Raw genomic sequence first — 22102 nt, forward strand, 5'->3', positions numbered from 1 at the left:
TGGCTAAGGGACTAGCTGCAGTGGGCGACAGTTGGCTAAGGGACTAGCTACAGTGGGCGACAGTTGGCTAAGGGACTAGCTGCAGTGGGCGACAGTTGGCTAAGGGACTAGCTACAGTGGGCGACAGTTGGCTAAGGGACTAGCTACAGTGGGCGACAGTTGGCTAAGGGCACTAGCTGCAGTGGGCGACAGTTGGCTAAGGGACTAGCTGCAGTGGGCGACAGTTGGCTAAGGGACTAGCTGCAGTGGGCGACAGTTGGCTAAGGGACTAGGTTCAGTGGGCGACAGTTGGCTAAGGGACTAGGTTCAGTGGGCGACAGTTGGCTAAGGGACTAGCTGCAGTGGGCGACAGTTGGCTAAGGGACTAGCTGCAGTGGGCGACAGTTGGCTAAGGGACTAGCTGCAGTGGGCGACAGTTGGCTAAGGGACTAGCTGCAGTGGGCGACAGTTGGCTAAGGGACTAGCTGCAGTGGGCGACAGTTGGCTAAGGGACTAGCTGCAGTGGGCGACAGTTGGCTAAGGGACTAGCTGCAGTGGGCGACAGTTGGCTAAGGGACTAGCTGCAGTGGGCGACAGTTGGCTAAGGGACTAGCTGCAGTGGGCGACAGTTGGCTAAGGGACTAGCTGCAGTGGGCGACAGTTGGCTAAGGGACTAGCTGCAGTGGGCGACAGTTGGCTAAGGGACTAGCTGCAGTGGGCGACAGTTGGCTAAGGGACTAGCTGCAGTGGGCGACAGTTGGCTAAGGGACTAGCTACGTCATTCTGTCGCACATGACCAGAATGACACACTGATGAACCACCAAAGGCACATCCCATTTCTGTTTGAATGAAAAATTGTGTTAGACTGTTTTTTGTACCTAAATTTGACTTTTAAGATTCGAGAGGGAGAACTATCCTAGGAAGGATTCAATCCAACATCTCTTTGGAGAGGGATTTGTGGCCAAAGTATACATTGGAGAGAGAGAAAAAAACCTCAAACTTGCATTTCAGATCGTTTCAAACACACTGGCTACATTATTTCCTCATAGAGGATGATGTTATCGAGGAGGATGATCTGGCCAATCAGCGGTCTACTCGCATCAATATTTTTGTACTTCCGGGGTACGCCCACACCATTCCAACATAGAAAATCTGTTTTTTTTTTAAATGTACTTAATTGCAATTTTTTTTTTAGAAAGAAAACGATTTCACTCGTATTGTAATTAATTTGAGGTCATATTTCACAGAAATCTGGAAACAGTGGAAAGTTACTTTCCTCCTTTGTTATCGTAAGGTAGCCTTTAACTCTTTATGCTCACTTTTGGGTCAAAGCCCTCTCATGGTTCTTGTTATGTGGGAGGGGGGCTTATTGTTCCGCCTGTCTGTTTTTATCAGGGGTTTTCCATGGATAAATGTAGCTTTCTCTCCCATAGTGACTAGAGAGAGACAGGGGGAGGAGAGGGACAGTTTGAGGGCACATCCTGTACCCAACAAAGGTGTGTCACAGGCAGTGGTCTGATACACAGGGTCTCTAGCTGGCTGGAGGCAACCGGTTAGGTGTTGAGTAGGTCACCACTGATCTGATCTTGGACCAGCAGTTTGTTTGCGATTGGATGTGAGGAAATAACTTTTGGGGTTGGTTCAGGAAAACGAGCCGCCTGCCAGGTGCTGTGGGGACTGTCCTATATTGGAGCCTGACCTCTTTTCCTAGTCATCTCTCGCTCTCTCTCTCTGGCTCCCTCTCTCTTTTCTTCTCTCTCTTCTCTGCTATAGTTCCTCTGCTATATTTCCTCTCTCTCTCCCTCGTTCTTTTCTTCTCTCCTCTGCCATAGTTCCTCTGGTATATTTCTCTCTCCTCTCTTTCTCTCTCTCACTCTCTCTCCTCTCTTTCGTGCTTCTTGTTGACTACATCTGTGGTATTAGTGAGATTCAGAGAGAGGTGTGCTTTCTAACCTCCTCCTCTATCCTCTCCGTCCGTCCCGTAGCGGAGGGATACGCAGCCTTCCAGGAGGACAGCTCGGCGGACGAGGCAGAGAGCCCCTCCAAGATGAAGCGTTCAAAGGGTATTCACGTGTTTAAGAAACCCAGCTTCTCCAAGAAGAAAGACTTCAAGGTAAAGAATCAAAACAAATGAACGTCACTGTTTTCATTTATTTCCCTTGCTGGAGAACTCTGTTTTACCACTGCTTTAATGCCCTGCTATTAACTTGTTAGTTTCGATAACCAGCAACGCGTATTCTTTTGAATTATTTTAATGTTATTATTTGCTATTTCTTATGAGGATCGGAACCATTTATTTACAGACACTTTTATCCAGAGCGACTTCGTTAGCATATATTTTACGTATGGGTGGTGCCCGGGAATTGAACCCACTCCCCTGGTGTCGCGGACAGACACCATGCTCTTACCAACTGAGCTGCAGGGGACCAACGCGTTGCGTTTTCCTGTCTCCCAGGTGAAGGAGAAGTGTCCCAAGGAGGACAAGAAAGACAAGAAGTGTAAAGACCTGACGGCAGCTGACGTGGTGAAACAGTGGAAGGAGAAGAAGAAGAAGAAGAAGCCCGCGGCCGAGCCGGAGCCCGTCGCCGTGGAGACGCCTACATTCAGGTAGACGGTTCAAGGTCCCAATCCCAGGCCTGGTGACAATTTGACTGGCAGTGAAAGGCTGACGAGATCCTGTTGCTTGCAACCTGTGTGTGTGTGTGGCTGGACTCTGCTCTCAACCTGAGTGTGTGTGTGTGTGTGGCTGGACTCTGTGCTCTCAACCTGAGTGTGTGTGTGTGGCTGGACTCTGTGCTCTCAACCTGAGTGTGTGTGTGGCTGGACTCTGTGCTCTCAACCTGAGTGTGTGTGTGGCTGGACTCTGTGCTCTCAACCTGAGTGTGTGTGTGGCTGGACTCTGTGCTCTCAACCTGAGTGTGTGTGTGGCTGGACTCTGCTCTCAACCTGAGTGTGTGTGTGGCTGGACTCTGTGCTCTCAACCTGAGTGTGTGTGTGGCTGGACTCTGTGCTCTCAACCTGAGTGTGTGTGTGTGTGGCTGGACTCTGTGCTCTCAACCTGAGTGTGTGTGTGTGTGTGTGGCTGGACTCTGTGCTCTCAACCTGAGTGTGTGTGTGTGTGTGTGGCTGGACTCTGTGCTCTCAACCTGAGTGTGTGTGTGTGGCTGGACTCTGTGCTCTCAACCTGAGTGTGTGTGTGTGGCTGGACTCTGTGCTCTCAACCTGAGTGTGTGTGTGTGTGTGTGGCTGGACTCTGTGCTCTCAACCTGAGTGTGTGTGTGTGTGGCTGGACTCTGTGCTCTCAACCTGAGTGTGTGTGTGTGTGGCTGGACTCTGTGCTCTCAACCTGACTGTGTGTGTGTGGCTGGACTCTGTGCTCTCAACCTGAGTGTGTGTGTGTGTGGCTGGACTCTGTGCTCTCAACCTGACTGTGTGTGTGTGTGGCTGGACTCTGTGCTCTCAACCTGAGTGTGTGTGTGTGTGGCTGGACTCTGTGCTCTCAACCTGACTGTGTGTGTGTGTGGCTGGACTCTGTGCTCTCAACCTGAGTGTGTGTGTGTGTGTGTGTGTGTGTGTGTGTGGCTGGACTCTGTGCTCTCAACCTGACTGTGTGTGTGTGGCTGGACTCTGTGCTCTCAACCTGACTGTGTGTGTGTGGCTGGACTCTGTGCTCTCAACCTGAGTGTGTGTGTGTGTGGCTGGACTCTGTGCTCTCAACCTGACTGTGTGTGTGTGTGGCTGGACTCTGTGCTCTCAACCTGAGTGTGTGTGTGTGTGTGTGTGTGGCTGGACTCTGTGCTCTCAACCTGACTGTGTGTGTGTGGCTGGACTCTGTGCTCTCAACCTGACTGTGTGTGTGTGGCTGGACTCTGTGCTCTCAACCTGACTGTGTGTGTGTGGCTGGACTCTGTGCTCTCAACCTGACTGTGTGTGTGTGGCTGGACTCTGTGCTCTCAACCTGAGTGTGTGTGTGTGTGGCTGGACTCTGTGCTCTCAACCTGACTGTGTGTGTGGGCTGGACTCTGTGCTCTCAACCTGACTGTGTGTGTGGGCTGGACTCTGTGCTCTCAACCTGACTGTGTGTGTGTGGCTGGACTCTGTGCTCTCAACCTGACTGTGTGTGTGTGCTGGACTCTGTGCTCTCAACCTGACTGTGTGTGTGTGGCTGGACTCTGTGCTCTCAACCTGACTGTGTGTGTGTGTGCTGGACTCTGTGCTCTCAACCTGAGTGTGTGTGTGTGTGTGTGTGGCTGGACTCTGTGCTCTCAACCTGACTGTGTGTGTGTGTGGCTGGACTCTGTGCTCTCAACCTGACTGTGTGTGTGTGGCTGGACTCTGTGCTCTCAACCTGACTGTGTGTGTGTGTGGCTGGACTCTGTGCTCTCAACCTGAGTGTGTGTGTGTGTGTGTGTGGCTGGACTCTGTGCTCTCAACCTGACTGTGTGTGTGTGTGGCTGGACTCTGTGCTCTCAACCTGAGTGTGTGTGTGGCTGGACTCTGTGCTCTCAACCTGACTGTGTGTGTGTGTGGCTGGACTCTGTGCTCTCAACCTGAGTGTGTGTGTGTGTGTGTGGCTGGACTCTGTGCTCTCAACCTGACTGTGTGTGTGTGTGGCTGGACTCTGTGCTCTCAACCTGAGTGTGTGTGTGTGTGTGTGGCTGGACTCTGTGCTCTCAACCTGACTGTGTGTGTGTGTGGCTGGACTCTGTGCTCTCAACCTGAGTGTGTGTGTGTGTGTGTGTGGCTGGACTCTGTGCTCTCAACCTGAGTGTGTGTGTGGCTGGACTCTGCTCTCAACCTGTGTGTGTGTGTGTGGCTGGACTCTGTGCTCTCAACCTGACTGTGTGTGTGGCTGGACTCTGTGCTCTCAACCTGACTGTGTGTGTGTGGCTGGACTCTGTGCTCTCAACCTGAGTGTGTGTGTGTGTGTGTGGCTGGACTCTGTGCTCTCAACCTGACTGTGTGTGTGTGGCTGGACTCTGTGCTCTCAACCTGAGTGTGTGTGTGTGTGTGTGGCTGGACTCTGTGCTCTCAACCTGAGTGTGTGTGTGTGTGTGGCTGGACTCTGTGCTCTCAACCTGAGTGTGTGTGTGTGTGGCTGGACTCTGTGCTCTCAACCTGAGTGTGTGTGTGTGTGGCTGGACTCTGTGCTCTCAACCTGAGTGTGTGTGGCTGGACTCTGTGCTCTCAACCTGAGCGTGTTTCTCCGGGATTTGTTTAAAAGCCAAAAGGAATAATATCTGTTTTTTGACATTAAAATGATCATTTAAACTATTATTGTTCTTCATCAGACCCATCTTCGGGGCTCCCCTGGCTGAGGCAGTGAAGAGAACAGCCCTGTACGACGGGATCCAGCTCCCTGCAGTCTTCAGAGAGTGCATCGACTACATTGAGAGCTACGGAATGAGGTGTGAAGGAATCTACCGTGTGTCTTGGGTGTGTGAGGGAATATGTGTCTTGGGTGTGTGAGGGGTGTGTCCGGTAATCTACCGTGTGTCCTTGGTGTGTGATGTCCGGTTGTCTTGGGTGTGTGAGGGAATCTACCGTGTGTCCGGTATGTCTTGGGTGTGTGAGGGGAATCTACCGTGTGTCCGGTATGTCTTGGGTGTGTGAGGGAATCTACCGTGTGTCCGGTATGTCTTGGGTGTGTGAGGGAATCTACCGTGTGTCCGGTATGTCTTGGGTGTGTGAGGGAATCTGTGTCCGGTATGTCTTGGGTGTGTGAGGGAATCTACCGTGTGTCCGGTATGTATCTACCGTGTGTCCGGTATGTCTGTATGTCTTGGGTGTACCGTGTGTCCGGTACTAGAGGTTGACCGATTAATCGGAATGGCCGATTTTAATTAGGGCCGATTTCAAGTTTTCATAACAATCGGAAATCAGTATTTTTGGACGCCGATTTGCCAATATTTTTTTTATATTTAACCTTTATTTAACCTTTATTTAACTGGGCAAGTCAGTTAAGAACACATTCTTATTTTCAATGACGGCCTAGGAACAGTGTGTTAACTGCCTTGTTCAGGGGCCAGAAAGACAGATTTTTACCTTGTCAGCTCGGGGGATCCAATCTTGCAACCTTACAGTTAACTAGTCCAACGCAATAACGACCTGCCTCTCTCTCGTTGCACTCCACAAGGAGACTGCCTGTTACGCAAATGCAGTAAGCCAAGGTAAGTTGCAAGCTAGCATTAAACTTACCTTATAAAAAACAATCAATCATAATAATAACTACACATGGATGATATTATCTAGCTTGTCCTGCGTTGCATATAATCTGACTGAGCATACGAGTATCTAAGTATCTGACTGAGCGGTGGTAGGCAGAAGCAGGCTCGTAAACATTCAGTCAAACAGCACTTTCAGGTGTTTTTCCAGCAGCTCTTCGTTGTGCGTCAAGCATTGTGCTGTTTATGACTTCAAGCCTATCAACTCCCGAGATGAGGCTGGTGTAACCGAAGTGAAATGGCTAGCTAGTTAGCGCACACTAATAGCGTTTCAAACGTCACTCACTCTCAGCTTTCTAGTAGTTGTTCCCCTTGCTCTGCATGAGTAACGCTGCTTCGATGGTGGCTGTTGTCATTATGTTGCTGGTTCGAGCCCAGGGAGGAGCGAGGAGAGGGACGGAAGCTATACTGTTACACTGGCAATACTAAAGTGTCTATAAGAACATCCAATAGTCAAAGGTTAATGAAATACAAATGGTATAGAGGGAAATAGTCCTATAATTCCTATAATAACTACAACCTAAAACTTCTTAACTGGGAATATTGAAGAATCATGTTAAAAGGAACCACCAGCTTTCATATGTTCTCATGTTCTGAGCAGGGAACTTAAACGTTTTCTTACATGGCACATATGCACTTTTACTTTCTTCTCCAACACTTTTGTTTTTGCATTATTTAAACCAAATTGAACATGTTTCATTATTTACTTGATTCTAAATTGATTTTATTGATGTATTATATTAAGTTAAAATAAGTGTTCATTCAGTATTGTTGTAATTGTAATTATTACAAAAAAAAAAATTTTTTTTTTGTAAATAGTCCGATAAATCGGTATTGGCTTTTTTTTTGGTCCTCCAATAATCGGTATCGGTGCTGAAAAATCATAATCGGTCGACCTCTAGTATTAACCCACCCTCCTCCTCTCTCTTTCCCTCCCCAGGTATGAAGTCTAAAGTGGATGAGCTGAAGGCATCGTATGACCGCGAGGAGTGTCCATGCTTGGAAGAGTATGACCCCCACACCGTAGCTAGCCTGTTGAAGCAGTACCTCCGGGAACTTCCTGAGAACATTCTGGGGCGAGACCTGGCTCAACGCTTTGAGGACGCCTGCAGTAGACCGGCAGAGGCTGAGAAGGTGATTTGATGACTCGCTTTAGATATTATTGATCAGTTTATTTTTTCCCCCTCATCAATCTACACACAATACCCCATAACGACAAACCGAAAACAGGTCTTTTAGAATTTTTTGCGAATGTATTACGAATTAAAAACATAAATACCTTTTTTACATGAGTATTTTAGACCCTTTGCTAGGAGACTCGAAATTCAACTCAGGTGCATCCTGTTTCCATTGATCATCCTTGAGATGTTTCTACAACTTGAATGGAATCCACCTGGTGGTAAATTCAATTGATTGGACAATTGAATGTTGTATAACGTCTGAAGCCTGGTCAAGACAGTGTCAGGGTAGCCTAGTGGTTAGAGTGTTGGACTAGTAACCGGAAGGTTGCAAGTTCAAATCCCCGAGCTGACAATGTACAAATCTGTCGTTCTGCCCTGAACAGGCAGTTAACCCACTGTTCCTAGGCCATCATTGAAAATAAGAATTTGTTCTTAACTGACTTGCCTAGTTAAATAAAGGTAAAAAAAAAAAATATATATATAGATATATATCTAGTGTATATATATATCTATCTCCACTTTGACCACGGGTAACGAATTAAACCAGGCAGTTGGAGGGCTAGTTGGATCTGCTTACGGCGGCCTGTTTAACAAATGCGATTGGATGGAGGCTGTACCATTTTAAGGTCTCTGATAGGTTGATTTGTTATTTTGTTACCGGATATAATTATCTGATCAGCTGGCCGTCCGAAGCATCGTGACTAATTTGAAAAAATTGGCCTATGAGAAATGGTTGCTAGCTTTAGACCAATGGTTTAAACTAAGGTATAAGCAAAAGTTCACAAGCCCCTGTGTGTGTTTTCAAAAAGAGTTCTAAAAGAATGTATTCTTTGTCAGGTGACAGAGTTCTAGAACGGTGTTTTATTTGTCAGGTGGCAGAGTTCTAGAACAGTGTTTTATTTGTCAGGTGGCAGAGTTCTAGAACGGTGTTTTATTTGTCAGGTGGCAGAGTTCTAGAACGGTGTTTTATTTGTCGGGTGGCAGAGTTCTAGAACGGTGTTTTATTTGTCGGGTGGCAGAGTTCTAGAACGGTGTTTTATTTGTCGGGTGGCAGAGTTCTAGAACGGTGTTTTATTTGTCGGGTGGCAGAGTTCTAGAACGGTGTTTTATTTGTCGGGTGGCAGAGTTCTAGAACGGTGTTTTATTTGTCGGGTGGCACAGTTCTAGAACGGTGTTTTATTTGTCGGGTGGCAGAGTTCTAGAACGGTGTTTTATTTGTCAGGTGGCAGAGTTCTAGAACGGTGTTTTATTTGTCAGGTGGCAGAGTTCTAGAACGGTGTTTTATTTGTCGGGTGGCAGAGTTCTAGAACGGTGTTTTATTTGTCAGGTGGCAGAGTTCCAGCGTCTCTTAACGGAGGTGCCCCCCGGCAGTCGTCTGCTCCTGTCCTGGCTGGTCACTCACATGGACCACGTTATCACAAGAGAGACCGACACCAAGATGAATATCCAGAATATATCCATCGTACTCAACCCCACTGTACAGGTAATAAGAATGTATTTGCAGAGCGCCTTTCATTACATACAGGAATCCCATAGATCTGTTCAGGGGAGGGAGGGAGGGAGAGAAGGGTCCTCAGTGAAATCCTGGCCCAGTTCTTTAGAGCTAATGCACTCCCAACAGGGTACGATGTTGGTTGCTCCACTTACACTGAACTAGCAGACTTCATTATCACCCTTACAAACTACTTGCCTTTAGCTCGGGGGGTTAATACTGCGTCAGTGCAATTAATATGCAAGTGACCTATATCCCCCTCTCTCGTCTTCTGTCTGTCCCGTCCGTCTGTTTGACCCCCTGTCCTCTTTCCTCCAGATTGGTAACAGGGTCCTGTACATGTTCTTCACCCACGTGAGAGAGCTGTTTGGGGACGTGTTTCTGAGGCCCGTATCCCGTCCGCTCCGTTGGTCCAATGCTGCCACCATGCCGGCCCTGCCAGAGACACAGGACAGCATCAAGGAGGAGATACGACGACAGGTTGGGACGGTTTGGAACAGATATTTGTCAGTACAACTTTAGTCACTGAAGCAGTTTTTAAGGGGCAGTAGATGGTATCTAGGACACTGATGCTGCTCCAGTAAAAAGACTATTGCTGTGGTTTTGTTATTTTTGTCCATCTTAATAAAATCTCAGTGGGAAACGTACAGTATCACAATTTGCGGACACTAATCATTGTCTGGGTCTGTACGATGTCCAGTGTCTCAATAGGACTTTCCTGTGACTTCCTGTTCATCTCTGTATTAAAAGGTAGCCTAGTCGTTCCCCCTCCTCGCCACGATGTACAGCACATCAATGGAGTTGAGCGGAGACGACCGTGGGAGGACTGAACCTCCGACTCCATCCAGGCTGTGAATTGTTAAACCCTTAGCTTGTACCTGCGTTGGTCTTCTGTAGCTTGTACCTGCGTTGGTCTTCTGTAGCTTGTACCTGCGTTGGTCTTCTGTAGCTTGTGCCTGCGTTGGTCTTCTGTAGCTTGTACCTACGTTGGTCTTCTGTAGCTTGTACCTGCGTTGGTCTTCTGTGGCTTGTACCTGCGTTGGTCTTCTGTAGCTTGTACCTGCGTTGGTCTTCTGTAGCTTGTACCTGCGTTGGTCTTCTGTAGCTTGTGCCTGCGTTGGTCTTCTGTAGCTTGTACCTGCGTTGGTCTTCTGTAGCTTGTGCCTACGTTGGTCTTCTGTAGCTTGTACCTGCGTTGGTCTTCTGTAGCTTGTGCCTGCGTTGGTCTTCTGTAGCTTGTGCCTGCGTTGGTCTTCTGTGGCTTGTACCTGCGTTGGTCTTCTGTAGCTTGTACCTGCGTTGGTCTTCTGTAGCTTGTACCTGCGTTGGTCTTCTGTAGCTTGTGCCTGCGTTGGTCTTCTGTAGCTTGTGCCTGCGTTGGTCTTCTGTGGCTTGTACCTGCGTTGGTCTTCTGTAGCTTGTACCTGCGTTGGTCTTCTGTAGCTTGTGCCTGCGTTGGTCTTCTGTAGCTTGTACCTGCGTTGGTCTTCTGTAGCTTGTACCTGCGTTGGTCTTCTGTAGCTTGTACCTGCGTTGGTCTTCTGTAGCTTGTGCCTACGTTGGTCTTCTGTAGCTTGTACCTGCGTTGGTCTTCTGTAGCTTGTGCCTGCGTTGGTCTTCTGTAGCTTGTACCTACGTTGGTCTTCTATAGCTTGTACCTGCGTTGGTCTTCTGTAGCTTGTACCTGCGTTGGTCTTCTGTAGCTTGTACCTGCGTTGGTCTTCTGTAGCTTGTACCTGCGTTGGTCTTCTGTAGCTTGTACCTGCGTTGGTCTTCTGTAGCTTGTACCTGCGTTGGTCTTCTGTAGCTTGTACCTGCGTTGGTCTTCTGTAGCTTGTACCTGCGTTGGTCTTCTGTAGCTTGTACCTGCGTTGGTCTTCTGTAGCTTGTACCTGCGTTGGTCTTCTGTAGCTTGTACCTGCGTTGGTCTTCTGTAGCTTGTACCTGCGTTGGTCTTCTGTGGCTTGTACCTGCGTTGGTCTTCTGTGGCTTGTACCTGCGTTGGTCTTCTGTAGCTTGTACCTGCGTTGGTCTTCTGTAGCTTGTACCTGCGTTGGTCTTCTGTAGCTTGTACCTGCGTTGGTCTTCTGTAGCTTGTACCTGCGTTGGTCTTCTGTAGCTTGTACCTGCGTTGGTCTTCTGTAGCTTGTACCTGCGTTGGTCTTCTGTAGCTTGTGCCTGCGTTGGTCTTCTGTAGCTTGTACCTGCGTTGGTCTTCTGTAGCTTGTGCCTGCGTTGGTCTTCTGTAGCTTGTGCCTGCGTTGGTCTTCTGTAGCTTGTGCCTGCGTTGGTCTTCTGTAGCTTGTGCCTGCGTTGGTCTTCTGTAGCTTGTGCCTGCGTTGGTCTTCTGTAGCTTGTGCCTGCGTTGGTCTTCTGTAGCTTGTGCCTGCGTTGGTCTTCTGTAGCTTGTGCCTGCGTTGTTTACTGTAGCTTGTGCCTGCGTTGGTCTTCTGTAGCTTGTGCCTGCGTTGGTCTTCTGTAGCTTGTGCCTGCGTTGGTCTTCAAAGCTTGTGCCTGCGTTGGTCTTCTGTAGCTTGTGCCTGCGTTGGTCTTCTGTAGCTTGTGCCTGCGTTGGTCTTCTGTAGCAGTGCGGTTGTCTTCTGAAAGTGCCTGCGTTGGTCTTCTGTAGCTTGTGCCTGTCCTGCGTTGGTCTTCTGTTCAGCTTGTACCTGCGTTGGTCTTCTGTAGCTTGTGCCTGCAAGTCTGGTTGGTCTTCTGTAGCTTGTGCCTGAACGTTGGTCTTCTAGCCCTGCGTTGGTCTTCTGTAGCTTGTGCCTGCGTTGGTCTTCTGTAGCTTGTGCCTGCGTTGGTCTTCTGTAGCTTGTGCCTGCGTTGGTCTTCTGTAGCTCTGTGTCCACTCAGTGGAGTCAATCTTCTGTACATACTGACGTTGGTCTTCCCAACACGCTGCTGCTTTATCTATCCTGCGTTGCCTGTTGGTCTTCTGCCAAGCTTGTGCTCGTTGGTCTTCTGTAGCTTGTGCTTGGTGTCTTCCAATAAACCCTACCAACATGTACATATTACCTCAACGACCTCGTACCCCTGCACATGCACTCTGTACAGGTACTCTTTGTATATAGCCTCGTTATTGCTAGTGTGATTGTGAAGCAACACACTACTGTTATTCCTCTCACTATTATTATTATTAGTTATTATTCATTATTATTATTACTATTCATTATTATTATTCATTATTAGTATTGTTTTCTTGTGCCTTTATTATTCATTAGAATTATTCCTATTATTATTCATTATTAGTAGTAGTAGTATTATTCATTATGATTTATTATTCATTATTATTTATTAGTCATTAGAATTATTCATGTATTTATTATTCATTATTATTATTCATTATTAGTATTGTTTTTCATTATGATTTATTATTCATTAGTGTATTGTGAATTATTATTCATTATTAGTACTGATTATTCATTATGATTTATTATTCATTATTATTTATTAGTCATTAGAATTATTCATGTATTTATTATTCATTATTATTATTCATTATTAGTATTGTTTTTCATTATGATTTATTATTCATTAGAATTATTCAATATTATTATTCATTATTAGTAGTAGTAGTATTATTCATTATGATTTATTATTCATTATTATTTATTAGTCATTAGAATTATTCATGTATTTATTATTCATTATTATTATAATTCATTATTATTTATTATTCATTGTTAGTATTATTATTCATTATTATTATTATTATTCATTATTTATTATTCATTATTCATTGTTAGTATTATTATTCATTATTATTATTATTATTCATTATGATTTATTATTCATTAGTCATTAGAATTATTCATGTATTTATTATTCATTATAATTCATTATTTATTATTCATTATTCATTGTTAGTATTATTATTCATTATTATTATTATTATTCATTATTATTATTATTATTCATTAGAATGATTTATTATTCCGACATCTTTTTTGCGAAACGAATTGTTTGGGAAACTGCTGTTCGTACACCTTTTGAGATGAACTCCAAATCACAAACACTGTAAAAATCATTCTGATAACTATTAACTCTTATACGTTTTACAATATTCATTATTATTATTCATTATGAGTATTGTTTTCATTATGATTTATTATTCATTAGCAATTCAGTTTTATTGAACAATATTATTTTCATTATTAGTTGTAAAATAAGTTTATTCATTATGATTTATTTTCATTAGATTTAATAATCATTTAAAATTATTCACTGTATAACTATTATTCATTATTATTATAATTCATTATTATTTATTATTCATTATTCATTGTTAGTATTATTATTCATTATTATTATTCATTATTATTTATTATTCATTATTCATTGTTAGTAACTATTATTCGATTATGATTATTATTATTCATTATGATTTATTAGCTATATTTTATTACTCATTAGAATTGGCTATTATTATTACGATTATTGGCTATAACTTATTATTCATACTGGCTATATTATTATTCATTATTATTCATTATTATTATTATTATTCATTAGAATGATTTACTATTCCGACATCTATTTACTGACCACGACTACTGGCTATAACTACTGACCACGACACCTTAACTACTGAGATGAACTCCAAATCTGACCAACACTGGCTAAAACTCATTCTGATAACTATTAACTCTTAACTACTGACAATATTCTCTATATTCTACTGCCCTTAACTACTGGCTTCTGAACACCTCTGGCTATAACTACAATCGGCTGTAATTACCACCTCTGACCACGTTTACTGGCTTAATTAAGGTACTGGCTAGTCACCTCATACGACTACTGGGAGTATGGCTACTGACCACAACAGTTTTATTGACAGGGAAGTCATACTGAGACCAGGGTCTCTCAGATGAACCCTTAAATGTTTCCTCTACTCAAAATTACAAAACCTCTTTCACCCCAGCTGCTCTAATAATGGTTCAGATGACCATCCTACCCTGCTAACCAACTGATGCTATTTTGATTTCAGATGTTTTTTTACCATTTGGGCATCAGATTTGCCACTAATGCTCCTTTTTTATTTTATTTATTTAACTCAGCAAGTCAGTTAAGAACAAATTCTTATTTTCAATGACGGCCTAGGAACAGTGGGTTAACTGCCTGTTCAGGGGCAGAACGACAGATTTGTACCTTGTCAGCTCGGGGATTCGAACTTGCAACCTTTTGGTTACTAGTCCAACGCTCAAACCACTAGGCTACCCATATAGGACACATCACTGCACTCTGTACTCTGGCCATCTCTGTATACCCAGCACAAGACCCATTGGCTGATGCTATCTGAGATATCTACTGCAGCCCTCATCCTCCACATTCAGCACTCGTTCAGCCAGTCACATTCTGTTAAAGGTCCCCAAAGCACACACATCCCTGGGTCACTCCTCTTTTCAGTTCGTTGCAGCTAGAGACTGGAACGAACTGCAACAAATACTCAAACTGGACAGTTTTATCTTCAACTCTTCATTCAAAGACTCAACCGTGGACACTCTTACAGATACTTGTGGCTGCTTCGTGTGATGTATTGTTGTTTCTACCATTTAGCTCTTTGTGCTGCTGTCTGGGCCCAGCAATGTTTGTACCCTGTTTGTTCTGCTGCCATGTTGTGTTGTTGTCTTAGGTCTCTCTTTATGTTGAGATGTCTTTATGTTGAGATGTGCGATTTAAACATTTGTATTTTTTTTTTTAACCCAGCTCCCATCCCCATAGGAGGTCTTTTGCCTCTTGCTAGACCATCATTGTTGATAATAATTAGTTCCTAATTGACTTGCCTGGTTAAATAAATAAAAATCAACCACCCGACTTTCCTCGTATCGACTGACAGTGACTTGATTCAGCCCGCGGTCGTCGTAACCCAACTCCACTGAGATTTAAACTAGACAAAAAATATAAATGCATGTAAATCCACATATAAGATCCTATAAATTTAAACGCATGTTTAGTTTCATGTAAAGTGTTCGATAAAAGATCCTAGAAATTTCCCAGATGCACAAAAAAAGCTAATTTCTCAAAACATTTTGTGCACAAATTTAACATCCCTGTTAGTGAACATTTCTCCTTTGGCCAAGATATGCCACAGCTGTCAGGTGGATGAATTATCATGAAAGCAGATTTAAACAGCATGATCATTCCACTGGTGTAGCTTGTGCTGGGGACAATAAAACGACCACTCTCTAAAATGTGCAGTTCTGTCATACAATGTGAGCGGTATTGACATGTTGAATGCACCGAGCTGTCTGTAAACGACTGGCACACAGCTCAGACACCCATGCATACGCCACAAGACATGCCACCAGAGGTCTCTTCACAGTCTCCAAGTCCAGACTATGGGAGGCACACAGTACTACATAGAGCCATGACTACATGGAACTCTATTCCACAGTACTACATAGAGCCATGACTACATGGAACTCTATTCCACAGTACTACATAGAGCCATGACTACATGGAACTCTATTCCACAGTACTACATAGAGCCACGACTATATGGAACTCTATTCCACAGTACTACATAGAGCCATGACTACATGGAACTCTATTCCACAGTACTACATAGAGCCATCACTACATGGAACTCTATTCCACAGTACTACATAGAGCCATCACTACATGGAACTCTATTCCACAGTACTACATAGAGCCATGACTACATGGAACTCTATTCCACAGTACTACATAGAGCCATGACTACATGGAACTCTATTCCACAGTACTACATAGAGCCATGACTACATGGAACTCTATTCCACAGTACTACATAGAGCCATGACTACATGGAACTCTATTCCACAGTACTACATAGAGCCATGACCACATGGAACTCTATTCCACAGTACTACATAGAGCCATGACTACATGGAACTCTATTCCACAGTACTACATAGAGACATGACTACATGGAACTCTATTCCACAGTATTACATAGAGCCATGACTACATGGAACTCTATTCCACAGTACTAAAAGCCATGACTACATGGAACTCTATTCCACAGTACTACATAGAGCCATGACTACATGGAACTCTATTCCACAGTACTACATAGAGCCATGACTACATGGAATATTCCACAGTACTACATAGAGCCATCACTACATGGAACTCTGTTCCAAGTACTACATAGATGCCATGAATACATGGAACTCTATTCCAAACTGACATTTTGCCATCATCCATGGAACTCTATTCCACAGTACTGCATAGAGCCATGACTAATGAACTCTATTCCATAACTACATAGAGCCATGAACATGGAACTCTACTCCACAGGAACTAATGGAGCCATGACTACATGGAACTCCCACAGTACTAGAGAGCCATGACCACATGGAACTCTATTCCACAGTACTACATAGAGCCATGACTACATGGAACTCTATTCCACATCAGGTAACTAATTCAAGTAGTAAAATTACATTTAAAAAACAGGTTAAAAATACACCTTATATTTTGCGTGGACTGTGAAGAGACACACACACACACACACACACACACGATAACATCCATAATAAACCCACATGTATTGTAGATATGTGGTGGAGTAGGGGCATGAGGGCACACAGTGTGTTGTGAAATCTGTGAATGTATTGTGATGTTTTTAAAATGGTTTAAACTGCCATAATTGGCTTGCTGGATCCCAGGAAGAGTAGCTGCTGCCTTGGCAGGAACTAATGGGGATCCATAATAAACCCCTGGAAGAGTAGCTGCTGCCTTGGCTGGAACCTAATGGGGATCCACAATAAACCCCAGGAAGAGTAGCTGCTGCCTTGGCAGGAACTAATTGGGATCCATAATAAACCCCAGGAAGAGTAGCTGCTGCCTTGACAGGAACTAATGGGGATCCATAATAAATACAAATGCCACAGATGTCTCAAGTTTTGAGTGCAAGTGGCTTGCTGACTACCGGAATCCACCTGTGGGAGGAGTCAGGAGTGTTTCTGTCTGAATCCACCTGTGGGAGGAGTCAGGAGTGTTTCTGTCTGAATCCACCTGTGGGAGGAGTCAGGAGTGTTTCTGTCTGAATCCACCTGTGGGAGGAGTCAGGAGTGTTTCTGTCTGAATCCACCTGTGGGAGGAGTCAGGAGTGTTTCTGTCTGAATCCACCTGTGGGAGGAGTCAGGAGTGTTTCTGTCTGAATCCACCTGTGGGAGGAGTCAGGAGTATTTCTGTCTGTAATAAAGCCCTTTGGTGGGAAAAAAAGAATAATTCTGATTGGCTGGGCTCCTCAGTGGGTGGGACTATGTCATCCCCAGCCCACCCATGACTCCACCCCTGAGAGGTCATGTGAAATCCATAAATCATGGCCTAATTTATTATATATATATTTTTTAAATTGACTTGATTTCCTTCTAAAAACTGTAACTCTTTGGAATTGTTGCATGTTGTGTTTTTATATTCTATATTTTATTATGTTATTATGTATATTTATATTATGTTCAGTGTTACTGATTGTGTCGTTAATATTAAAGGTTATATTGTATGGTTACTATAATTCTGTATGGTAATGTCTCCCCCCCTAGGAGTTTCTGCTGAACTGCCTCCACAGAGACCTCCAGGCTGGGGTGAAGGATCTGTCTAAAGAAGAGAGGCTCTGGGAGGTCCAACGAATCCTCACCGCTTTAAAACGCAAACTACGGGAGGCGAAGAGACAGGCAAGGACACACACAACATACAGGGCTTTTGGAAAATGGATTCAGATTTCTTCCTTATCCACATTTTGTTACACATTACGTTACAGCCTCATTCTAAAATGGATTATATAAAACATGTTCCTCATCAATCTACACACAATACCCCATAATGACATCACAATACCCCACAATGACATCACAATACCCCACAATGACATCACACTACCCCACGATGACCTCACACTACCCCACGATGACCTCACACTACCCCACGATGACATCACACTACCCCACGATGACATCACACTACCCCACGATGACCTCACACTACCCCACGATGACATCACACTACCCCACGATGACCTCACACTACCCCACGATGACATCACACTACCCCACGATGACCTCACACTACCCCACGATGACCTCACACTACCCCACGATGACCTCACACTACCCCACGATGACCTCACACTACCCCACGATGACCTCACACTACCCCACGATGACCTCACACTACCCCACGATGACCTCACACTACCCCACGATGACCTCACACTACCCCACGATGACAATCACACTACCCCACGATGACAATCACACTACCCCACGATGACAATCACAATAACCCACGATGACAAAGCAAAAACAGGTTTTTAAAAAAAAATGTTAAAAACATCCAAAGAATGATTATTTTTTCTAACTTGATTGCAAGTCCACCTGTGGGAAATTCAATTGATTGGACATGATTTGGAAAGAGACACACCTGTCTATATAAGGTCAGAGCAAAAACCAAGCCACGAGGTCGAAGGAGTTGTCCGTAGAGCTCCGAGACAGGATTGCCTTGAGGCACAGATCTGGGGAAGGGCACCAAAACATTTCTGCACCATTGAAGGTTCCCAAGAACACAGTGGCCTCCATTCTTAAATGGAAGAAGTTTGGAACCACCAAGAGGAGAGAGAGTTCCTCTGTGGAGATGGGAGAACCTTCCAGAAGGACAACCATCTCTGCAGCACTCCACCAATCAGGCCTTTATGGTAGAGTGGCCAGATGGAAGCCACTCCTCAGTAAAAGGCACATGACAGCCCACTTGGAGTTTTCAGTCTTGTCCCATTGCTGCAACTCCCTGGTCAGAGTCCCATTGTACAGAGTCCCGTTTTTTCAAATTTCATGGTTGTAACAGTCTTGTCCCATTGCTGCAGACTCCCGTACAGAGTCCCGTACAGACTCCGGTCCATGGGGTATTGTGATGTCATTATGGGCTATTGTGATGTCATTATGGGCTATTGTGATGTCATTATGGGGTATTGTGTGTAGACAGGGGGAGGGGGAAAACATTTTTTAATCCATTTTAGAATAAGGCTGTACTGTAACGAAATATGTACCTCCCAGGAGTGTTTGAGATGCGATCTCTCTAACGTGTGTGTGTGTGTGTGTGTCCAGGAGTGTGAGACTAAGATCGCCCAGGAGATAGCCAGCCTCTCTAACGTGTGTGTGTGTGTGTGTGTCCAGGAGTGTGAGACTAAGATCGCCCAGGAGATAGCCAGCCTCTCTGACGTGTGTGTGTGTGTGTGTGTCCAGGAGTGTGAGACTAAGATCGCCCAGGAGATAGCCAGCCTCTCTGACGTGTGTGTGTGTGTGTGTGTGTGTGTGTCCAGGAGTGTGAGACTAAGATCGCCCAGGAGATAGCCAGCCTCTCTAAAGAAGACGTTTCTAAAGAAGAGATGACTGAGAATGAAGAAGAAGTGGTCAACATACTGCTGGCACAGGTAACACAGGGTAACACACAGGGTAACACACAGGGTACCACACAGGGTACCACACAGGGTAACACACAGGGTACCACACAGGGTACCACACAGGGTACCACACACAGGGTACCACACACAGGGTACCACACACAGGGTACCACACGGGGTACCACACAGGGTACCACACAGGGTAACACACGGGGTACCACACAGGGTAACACACAGGGTAACACACAGGGTACCACACAGGGTACCACACAGGGTGACACACAGGGTGACACACAGGGTGACACACAGGGTAACACAGGGTACCACACAGGGTGACACACAGGGTGACACACAGGGTACCACACAGGGTACCACACAGGGTGACCCACAGGGTGACACACAGGGTACCACACAGGGTACCACACAGGGTAACACACAGGGTAACACACAGGGTGACCACACAGGGTGACACACAGGGTGACCACACAGGGTGACACACAGGGTACCACACAGGGTACCACACAGGGTACCACACAGGGTGACACACAGGGTGACACACAGGGTAACACACAGGGTACCACACACAGGGTACCACACAGGGTACCACACAGGGTAACACACAGGGTACCACACAGGGTAACACACAGGGTGACCACACAGGGTGACACACAGGGTGACCACACAGGGTACCACACAGGGTGACACACAGGGTGACACACAGGGTACCACACAGGGTGACACACAGGGTAACACACAGGGTGACACACAGGGTAACACACAGGGTACCACACAGGGTGACACACAGGGTGACACACAGGGTACCACACAGGGTACCACACAGGGTACCACACAGGGTAACACACAGGGTAACACACAGGGTGACACACAGGGTACCACACAGGGTACCACACAGGGTGACCACACAGGGTACCACACAGGGTGACACACAGGGTGACACACAGGGTAACACACAGGGTACCACACAGGGTGACACACAGGGTAACACACAGGGTGACACACAGGGTACCACACAGGGTACCACACAGGGTACCACACAGGGTGACACACAGGGTGACACACAGGGTAACACACAGGGTGACACACAGGGTGACACAGGGTACCACAGGGTACCACACAGGGTGACACACAGGGTACCACACAGGGTGGGTACACACAGGGTACCACACAGGGTAACACACAGGGTAACACACAGGGTGACACACAGGTGACACACAGGGTACCACACAGGGTACCACACAGGGTACCACACAGGGTGACACACAGGGTACCACACAGGGTACCACACAGGGTGACACACAGGGTACCACACAGGGTGACACACAGGGTGACACACAGGGTACCACACAGGGTGACACACAGGGTAACACACAGGGTGACACACAGGGTACCACACAGGGTACCACACAGGGTACCACACAGGGTGACACACAGGGTGACACACAGGGTAACACACAGGGTGACACACAGGGTACCACACAGGGTACCACACAGGGTACCACACAGGGTACCACACAGGGTGACACACAGGGTACCACACAGGGTACCACACAGGGTGACACACAGGGTGACACACAGGGTACCACACAGGGTGACACAGGGTACCACACAGGGTGACACACAGGGTGACACACAGGGTGACACACAGGGTGACACACAGGGTGACACACAGGGTGTCACACAGGGTACCACACAGGGTGACACACAGGGTGACACACAGGGTGACACACAGGGTGACACACAGGGTGACACACAGGGTACCACACACAGGGTACCACACACAGGGTACCACACACAGGGTACCACACAGGGTGACACACAGGGTGACACACAGGGTACCACACAGGGTGACACACAGGGTGACACACAGGGTACCACACAGGGTGACACACACAGGGTACCACACAGGGTACCACACAGGGTATCACACAGGGTGACACACAGGGTAACACACAGGGTACCACACAGGGTGACACACAGGGTGACACACAGGGTACCACACAGGGTACCACACAGGGTACCACACAGGGTAACACACAGGGTAACACACAGGGTACCACACAGGGTGACACACAGGGTGACACACAGGGTGACACACAGGGTGACACACAGGGTGACACACAGGGTGACACACAGGGTAACACACAGGGTACCACACAGGGTACCACACAGGGTACCACACAGGGTGACACACAGGGTACCACACAGGGTACCACACAGGGTACCACACAGGGTACCACACAGGGTGACACACAGGGTGACACACAGGGTACCCACAGGGTACCCACAGGGTGACACACAGGGTGACACACAGGGTAACACACAGGGTCCACACAGGGTGACACACAGGGTGACACACAGGGTGACACACAGGGTGACACACAGGGTACCACACAGGGTGACACACAGGGTACCACACAGGGTACCACACAGGGTGACCACAGGGTGACACACAGGGTACCCACAGGGTACCACACAGGGTGACACACACGGTGACACACAGGGTCCACACAGGGAACCACACAAACATGGACATTATGGAAATGATCTGCTGATTTATGCTGAATAGTGCCTCTCCCCTCCCTGCCTGCCTCTCCCCTCCCTGCCTCCCCTGCCTGCCTCTCCCTCCCTGCCTCCCTGCCTGCCTCTCCCCCCTGCCTCCCTGCCTGCCTCTCCCTCCCTGCCTCCCCTCCCTGCCTCTCCCCTCCCTGCCTCCCCTCCCTGCCTGCCTCTCCCCTCCCTGCCTCCCCTCCCTGCCTGCCTCTCCCCTCCCTGCCTCCCCTGCCTGCCTCTCCCCTCCCTGCCTCCCCTGCCTGCC

At 46.5% G+C, this 22102-nt stretch overlaps 1 protein-coding gene across 1 annotated transcript in view; it reads left to right on the forward strand.

Moving 5' to 3' along the window:
* ralbp1 (ralA binding protein 1) overlaps nucleotides 1-22102 on the forward strand; it is a 31646-nt gene that overhangs the window by 3735 nt on the left and 5809 nt on the right. Inside the window, 8 exon segments of the mRNA XM_064929357.1 lie at nucleotides 1965-2092; nucleotides 2435-2586; nucleotides 5271-5410; nucleotides 7141-7337; nucleotides 8712-8867; nucleotides 9195-9356; nucleotides 17417-17548; nucleotides 19186-19296. Of these exon segments, the coding sequence (XP_064785429.1) occupies nucleotides 1965-2092; nucleotides 2435-2586; nucleotides 5271-5410; nucleotides 7141-7337; nucleotides 8712-8867; nucleotides 9195-9356; nucleotides 17417-17548; nucleotides 19186-19296 (1178 nt within the window).

This window comes from Oncorhynchus masou, chromosome 3 (assembly GCF_036934945.1).
Source record: "Oncorhynchus masou masou isolate Uvic2021 chromosome 3, UVic_Omas_1.1, whole genome shotgun sequence".
Classification (NCBI taxonomy): domain Eukaryota; kingdom Metazoa; phylum Chordata; class Actinopteri; order Salmoniformes; family Salmonidae; genus Oncorhynchus; species Oncorhynchus masou.